This window comes from Pelophylax lessonae (genome assembly GCF_965119305.1).
Source record: "Pelophylax lessonae genome assembly, chromosome: 3".
Taxonomy (NCBI): domain Eukaryota; kingdom Metazoa; phylum Chordata; class Amphibia; order Anura; family Ranidae; genus Pelophylax; species Pelophylax lessonae.
Window position 1 is genome coordinate 180,712,605 of NC_138770.1, and position 8,445 is coordinate 180,721,049.

An 8,445-nucleotide genomic window follows, 5' to 3' on the forward strand; every position below is an offset into this window, starting at 1 on the left:
TTTAAAGCCATGTATTAATTAATACATTTTGAAATTTATTGTTTTTAAATACAAGCGGTTTAAAGGAGAAATTTGGGGTTTTAAAAAGCTGTCTGCTCTAAGACTGAGAACTAAGCAATCACATGATTGATGATTGCTCAGTTCTCGATCTGTGCTTAGTGGAGAGGGGTGATTGTCAGTCACCAATCTCCACTCTGCTCCTCCAGCCCTCACCGGAGCACCAGGCTGGGGAGGGAATGGGTGCAGCTGGCTTCGGCTCTCAGCTACGTGCTGAGGCAGAGCCAGCTGTCAATCAGGCAGCTGGGTGGATCCTGACAAAACAGAGCCTGGAGCTGCTCCGCCATGTCAGTTAACAGCGGGCAGCAGAAACAGGTTTTGTTAATATATACTGTATACTGCATGAATATACTGAACTTTTTGATAAGATTGCACATTCCCCTCGGCTTCCAACTGTACCAGCTCCTGCTGCAACTAATGGAAGGAAATCCCAAGAACAGATTCAAAATACACTGGAGGAAATTAGTACTTAAGCTGGCTTACATATGACATGATATTTCCCAGAAAGAACTGATGTCTGTATCTGGGAAAGGAGTAGTGTTGCTGCCCCAACAACCAGTGCTTGAACCTTAAAGCTTAAGATGAGATCTGATGTTGCATACTGTCACTTCTACACACAACATACTTTGCTGTACTGTATATTGTCTGATAATACGAAAGAGAACCCTTTACATCTTTTTCCCCATTTAGATGTGTTTGCAAAGAATATAAATAAAAAAACAAGACAAATAATATATTATTTGCACATTCTCTAAATAAAATCCTGTAAGTAGTGATGTCTGTAGTTAAAAAAAACTGTTGTATCATGGATGAAACTGTCAAATTTGGTATACTGTATATAGCATATGAAAAAAAATTGCAAGGATTTCCATTCCAACAGTATTGTAGTGTTAATCCATATTTTTAAGGTTGTAGTCAGAAGCCGCCTTCAGAGTTATCATCCCACCCGCAGCTCTCCACTTCTCCATCCTGGTTGAAATCCACTTCTATGTTGTACTCAAAGTCTGGGTCATCTTTCTTTTTCCTGTTTTTCTCAAAAAGCTCATCCATTAAGCTCTTTTTTTTGGCCAGTTCCTTGTCATCCAGTTTGTTGAGATCTTCATCTGGATCAATACTTTCCTCCTTGCGAATCCCATCCAGGCTTGCCTCCAAACTCTCCCCCTTTAAATGTCCCCTAAGTAGCTTATAAAGCCTTTCCAGTTGTTTCAGTGATACCTGCTCCAAGTACTGCTTGTGTCGTGGATTGTTTTTAAGCTGCTCTGCTGCTCGGCTGCAGTCTACAAAAAGAATAAGTCCGCAGGATTAGCTAAAAATGTTTTACAAATTACCCAAATAAAATATCCCGTAACTTTTTTATTTTATGTGGTCATTATCAGAAGGTACATAGAATATTGTTTTAAAGTTGATCTTTATATGTGTTGATCGATTTGTAATCAAATAAATAGAACAGAAACAAATATAATGGTGAGTAAATTCAAAAATGATACATAAAGTGTGTACATAAATGTGGACATATAATTAAAGGGCAACTAAACACAAACGACATTCAGTTTTTCATAGACTGGTTTACGCAAAAAAAAAAAAAATGATGACTAGATAAGATATTTAAAGTCCCCCTTTAATCCAGTTATAACTAAAAAAATAAATAAAAAAAGACCTGTGTTGATATCAGCCTTCTGTAATCTCCATAAATAAGCACTAGTAAAGGTAGGGGTGGAAGAGCAATCAGGGTATTGCACAGTGCTTCCCATCCAAGAGCTTCCTGGTCATTACTTTTAAACTATTAAAGCCAATGGGTCAGCATGCCTGGAAAGCATTTCTGAAGAAGATGTCAGCAGTGGCATCTGTGTATCTCTCATAACAGGTTTCCTTTAACCACTTCCATACAGAGCAGTTAGACCCCCTTCCTGCCCAGACCAATTTTCAGCTTTCAGCACTCTCACACTTTGAATGACAATTGCTCAGTCATGCTACACTGTAACCAAACAAAATTTTTATCATTTTTTTCACACAAATAGAGCTTTCTTTTAGTGGTATTTGATCACAACTGGGTTTTTTTTTTTCGTGATATAAGCAAAAAAAGAGCAAAAATTTTGAAAAAAAAAAAAACACTTTTTTTTAGTTTCTATTATAAAATTTTGCAAAAAATTAATTTTTCTTCATACATTTGGGCCAAAATGTATACTGCTACATATCTCTGGTAAAATTAACCCACATTTGTGTATATTATTTAGTCTGTGTGAAAGTTATTTAGTCTAGAAGCTATGGTACCAATTGCTGAAAATTGATCACACCAGATGTACTGACGGCCTATCTCCTTTCTTGAGGCCCTGAAATGTCAGGACAGTACAAATAGCCCCCAAATGACCCCTTTTTGTAAAGTAGACAGTCCAAGGTATTTAGTAAGAGGCATGGTGAGTTTTTTGAAGTTATAATTTTTTCCCCACAATTCTTGGGAAAATGAAGAAAACATTTTTTTTCCATTTTTTCCCATAAAGATGTCAATTTATAAGCCATTTCTAACACATAGAAGGAGTAGCAGAATGTATTTTGGGGTGTCATTTTTGCTGTGTACATGCTGAGTATGGTGATACCACATGTGTGAGACTTTTACACAGCCTGGCCACAAAAAGAGCCTCCACATCCAAGTAGCACCTTCAGGCGTTCTAGGAGCATAAATACACATAAAACTTTCTTACTACCTATCACACTTTTCAAGGCCCTAGAGCACCAATACAATGGAAAAGTCCACAAAATTACCCCATTTTGGAAAGCAAACACTCCAACGTATATTCTATGGGCATTATGGGTCGTTTGAACATGTCATTTTTTTTCCACAAGTTTTTGGAAAATGTGGGAAAAAAATAAAAACTTTTTTTTTTTTACACAAAGTTGTCAATTTATAGGATATTCCTAACACATAGCATGTACACAGCAAAAATGACACCCCAAAATACATTCTGCCACTCCTCCTGAGTATGGCAATACCACATGTGTGAAACTCTTTCACAGCCTTACCATATAGAGGGGCCCAACATCCAAGGAGCACCATCATGCATCCTAGCCACTTGCCTAGGCCTATTTTTGACATTTGGTGTTTACAAGCTAAAAATCAGTTGTTTTTGCTAGAAAACTACTTAGAACCCCCAAACATTATATTTTTTTTTTTAGCAGAGGCCCTAGAGAATGGAGATTATTGCAATATTTTTTATCACACAGTATTTGCGGGGTGTCTTCCAAACAAAATTTTTTAATGAAAAAATAAAAAACCAATAAAGTTAGCCCAATTTTTTCCATAATGTGAAAGATAATGTTACGCCGAGTAAATAGATACTCAACATGTCATGCTTCAAAATTGCGCACGCTCACAGAATGGCGACAAACTTTGGTACTTAAAAATCCCCATAGGCAACAATTTAAAAATTTCTACAGGTTGCCATCTTAGAGTTACAGAGGAGATCTAGGGCTCAAATTATTGCTCTTGCTCTAACGATCGCGGCGATACCTCACATGTGTGGTTTGAACACCGTTTACATATGTGGGCGGGGTTTCCGTATGCGTTCGCTTCTGCGTGCGAGCTCACAGGGACAGGGCGCTTTATTTTTATTTTTTTTTTACTATTTATTTTATTTATTATTTTTTATTTTTACACCGTTTAAAAAAAAAAAAAAAATGATCATTTTTATTTCTATTACAAGGAATGTAAACATTCCTTGTAATAGAAATAAGCACGACAGGACCTCTTTTTTGTGAGATCTGGGGTCAAAAAGTCCTCAGATCTCACAAGTACACTAAAAGATAGAAAAAAAAAAAATAAATAAATAAAATAAATTATATAAAATGAAAAAAAAAAAAAAAAAGGGCCCTTAAACCTGTTGCTAGGCAACGACGTTTGCCGTAGCTCCAGTCCTCCAAGACCATAGAGTCGAGTGAGGGCAAGCTCGTTTTCCCCGCTGCCGGCGAGTCTGGTAAGCGGGGAAAAGGACCGAAACGTGGCGGGAGGGGCACCTCTTCCGCCATCCCGGAAGGGTGATCCCGTGGCCAATCCGCCACTGGGACCACCCTTATCGGAAAGCCAACTGTCCACCGTTTAAAAAAATACCAGGGTTATGGCAGCTATCTGCTGCCATAACACCGGTATTTAGGTTTAAACGGAGGACATATATAAACCTTTTTGGACTTGGACATGGTGGCTGTATGAAGGGTGACAGGTACTCGGGTACTTTGCTGGGTAGGTGACAGGTACTCGGCTACTTGGATGACGGGTACTCGGGTACTCTGATGACAGGTACTCCGGTGACAGGTACTCAAAGTACCCGAGTACCTGTCATCAGAGTACCCGAGTACCTGTCATCAGAGTACCCGTCATCAGAGTACCCGAGTACCCGCCATCAGAGTACCTGAGTACCCGTCATCAGAGTACCCGAGTACCCGTCATCAGAGTACCCATCATCAGAGTACCCAAGTACCCGTCATCAGAGTACCCGAATACCTGTCACCAGCCCATCAGGTACTCTGATGACAGCTACTCGGGTACACTGATGGGTAGGTGACAGGTACTCAGGTACTCTGATGGGTAGGTGACAGGTACTCGGGTACTCCGATGACGGGTACTCTGATGACAGGTACTCCGGTGACAGGTACTCAAAGTACCCGAGTACCTGTCATCAGAGTACCCGAGTACCTGACATCAGAGTACCCGAGTACCCGTCATCAGAGTACCCAAGTACCCGTCATCAGAGTACCCGAATACCTGTCACCAGCCCATCAGAGTACCCGAATACCTGTCACCAGCCCATCAGAGTACCCGAGTACCTGTCACCAGCCCATCAGAGTACCCGAGTACCTGTCATCAGAGTACCTGATGGGCTGGTGACAGGTACTCGGGTACTTTGATGGGCTAGTGACAGGTACTTTGATGGGCCAGTGACAGGTACTTTGATGGGCTAGTGACAGGTGCTCTTTATTGGGGGGGGTGGCAATCAGTGTGTTTGGGGTGCACTGTATTTGGTAACTAGCTGTTACCACAATCTCCTCCTCACGGTGACAGCTAGTTACCGTGTTCTCTGTTGACATTTGTGACCGGCTGTGACCGGTCATGTGGTAAAAAGTCAATTTCATTGGCTCTTTACCTAGATCGGGGATTGGCTCTGTCCGAGGGACGAGCCTCGTCCCCGATCGCTGCTCTGCGCGCCCCCGGGGGCGCGCATTGCAGAGAGAACGAGCGGCTCGCGCTGGAGCCGCTCATGTGATCGGCTGTGATTGACACAGCCGATCACATGGTAAACAGCCAATTTCTATTGGCTGTTTACCTTGATCAGGGATGGGCTATGTCTGAGGGACGAGCCTCATCCCTGATCGCTGCGCTGCGCGCCCCCGGGGGCGCGCAGTAGCAGCTAGAACGGGCGGATGTCATATGACGCCCGCCCGGAACGGTAAAGCCATCCTGCCGGTGTCATTTTACAGTACGCCGGTATGGATGTGGTTAAAGTAGAATTCCAGCCCAAGACTAAGTATGCCTAAATATGTTCCCTCCATTCTTCCCCACCTATTCTGCCTAACTAGGGTAAGAAGGATCTGTATACTTACCTAATTTTAGTCCACTTTAGTCCTGCCACGTGATCCCACAGCTTTGGCTACCCTGTGTCAGTGAGCGGTGGCTGCAAGAATAGGAGGGAGCTCCGACAACAGCTGGCTCATGAAAGCCTGTCAGTAACATTACAGCTCCTGGAATTTCCGGGTGTTGTTGAGCGCTCCCTCCTCTCCCCTGCAGCCACCACTTACTAATAAAGCTTCATGCACACTAGAAAGCTAAAAACTACTTTAGAATCGAAGGACAAACAACTTTAATGTTTTAGTGTTTTTTTGCTGGCGTTTAGCAGTCTTCAGCCTAGCGTGAGGAGCGTTTAGCCACTAAAGTCCTTAACAACCAGTGAATAGCTGGTTGTGAAGCAGTGGGCCGGGAAGCCGGCTGCCGCATCCTTAAGAATGGATGAGTCCTCAGCTGTCAGCGGGATTCCCCGCTAACAGCAGAATTAAAAAAAAAACAAAACATTGTCGGCAATTTAAAAAAATGTGAAAAACATGTCATGTGCTCCCCATCAGTACATACCCAGCCCTCATTCGAGCATGCAGACTGGAAGGTCTGGAAAGGGGGGGGGGGGAGCAAATGCCCCCTCCTCCTCCTGAGCCATACCAGGCCACATGCCCTTAACATGGGTGGGGTGCTTTGGGGCCTCTGACCCCCAGCAATTTTTCTCATGTTTATGAGGGCAAGGGTCTCTTCCCAACAACTCTGACCGGTGGTTGTGGGTGTCTATGGGCAGGGGGCTTGTCGGAATCTGGAAGCCCCCCCCATGTGAATGAGTAGGGTTACTCATAGTACCCCTACTCAATCGCCAAAAAAGTGTAAAAAGTGAATAAAAACATATGTTTTTGACAAGTCCTTTTTAAAACAAAATAAAAAAAATAAAAAAATTCCCTGCTGTTTATCTATTGTCAATCATGACACCTGATGCTGCCGCTGACCCTGACCCGAAAAAAAAAAAACCTCCGATCCTGAGGAAGGCTCCCACCGGCTTCGCTGTCTGCCAGCTGTTAAATAACGAAGGGCGTAGCCACCTGGTGATTTCACGGAGTGGCACCAGCCCCTTGTGATGTCACAAACCGAGGACATGCTGGGATAAGGGTCCGGTATGAATTTTGGGGGGGACCCCATGCCATTTTGTTTTTACATTTTGGTGTGGGGGTTCCCCATAAAATCCCATACCAGACCCAAAGGAGGACCCCCCACACTGTTTGTTTCACATTTTTGTATTGCCGGCAAAGTTTTATTTTTATTTTTTTACATTCAGCTGTCAGGGGGAAACCACTCATGCACTGTTAAGGATGCAGCAGCCGGCTTCCCAGTTCGCTCCATAACAACCAGATAATCACTTTAGGAGATTCAGTTTAGGAGAGTTTAAGAGCTGTCAGCGTTTTTTTCCGCCAAAACGCTGCTGCTCCAAAACACGCTGTCAGAGGGGTTTTTTTTCTGCCACTAAACTCTCATGCCAAAACACACCGATAAAAGCCTATGTGTGAATGAACACATAAGATTACATGCTGGGGAGTTTAGAGGCAGTTAAAAAAATGTCTCACCCCCAAAACAGCAGCTGTAAAAATGCCCAGCGTGAATGGGATTGTGTGATTAGACTGGAGCGGATTACAATTAGGTAACTGTACACATCTTTTTGACACAGGATAGGTAGCAGGAGGGGAAAGGGAACATTTTTAAGCATAGTATAAGACAGGCTGGAATAAACCTTTCCTAGGAGAGACATGAGGCTACCTTTGCTGCTTCTTCCTCTACAAATACTAGATTGCTGGCTGTCATTTTTACTCTCTTGCTTCAATACTTTGTGTACAATACTTTGTCAATACCATATACCTACCTGTATGCCTTTACAAATATGCATGCTTGTCCCAGGTCAATTACCGAACCCAGTTGGTCAGTGTAGTAGCCAGGCAACTAGCATATTCAGAAGGTGATTGTCAGTGACAGCTGTTTCTCAGAAAACATTTCCTTTAAACTTTGAAAAATATCCTGTACCTGAGAACTTAGAGAAATTCCTGATGGGCATGATGCGTTGTCGAGTCTTCCCTTCGGTCTTCTCATATACCAAGACAATGGCTGGCGGCTCAAACCGTATACCGCATTTCCTGGCCTTGCAGCTCATGGCACCTTAAACCTGCCGCCTTAAAATCAAAAGAGACGGGATTAAAATGAAGATGATCTTATGACCTTATCACACTCACATCAATTTGGCTACTAACAGGGGTATTGTTTTTTTAATAATGATGGAAAGAAAAGTGAAAAGAAACCCACTAGATTTTGTCATTAAGGCCGTATAGGTCTGAATGAGAAAACTGGCACCTGATTGGATCGAAAATACCTAAACCTGAAAAAAGAGGGCAGAGGTATTTTGGTTAGAGAGTTTGGTTTTTACCATTAGCTAGTTACACAGAGGCAGAAGACAGCTCTATAAACTGTTTAACTAAATGTATTCTGAATGTATTCTGAATGGAAACCTGTGCTGAGAGAAATATGGAGGCTGCTATTACTATCCTCTCATTTTTTTTTACACTGTCCCTTTTTTTTTTTAATAACTTTTATTGCTGTCAAAAGCAGGGCTGTGGAGTCGGAGTCGAGGTGTCGGAGTCGGAGGGAATTTTGGGTACCTGGAGTCGGAGTCGGCAAACAATTAACCGACTCCGACTCCTACTAAATTTAGATTGGAATTAAAAAAAAAAGCAAGTTTAAATGTGCCAATTCATAAAAAGTTATAATTAATGACTTAGTTTAAGGAAACGTATAATTGAGGAGGCCAAATGTAAAAAGGAAGAACT

The 8,445-nt window shown here is 42.4% G+C and overlaps 1 protein-coding gene across 1 annotated transcript; it reads right to left on the reverse strand.

Annotated features, from left to right (window-relative positions):
• Nucleotides 1-913: 913 nt before the first annotated feature.
• Nucleotides 914-7,807, reverse strand: CEP19 (centrosomal protein 19). The gene is made up of 2 exons (XM_082252179.1): nucleotides 7,649-7,807; nucleotides 914-1,334 (listed from the first exon to the last, which is right to left on the reverse strand). Exons 1-2 carry the CDS (start codon nucleotides 7,773-7,775, stop codon nucleotides 973-975), a joined length of 489 nt encoding a protein of 162 aa, XP_082108305.1. The 5' UTR covers nucleotides 7,776-7,807; the 3' UTR covers nucleotides 914-972.
• Between the last annotated feature and the right edge of the window lie 638 nt (nucleotides 7,808-8,445).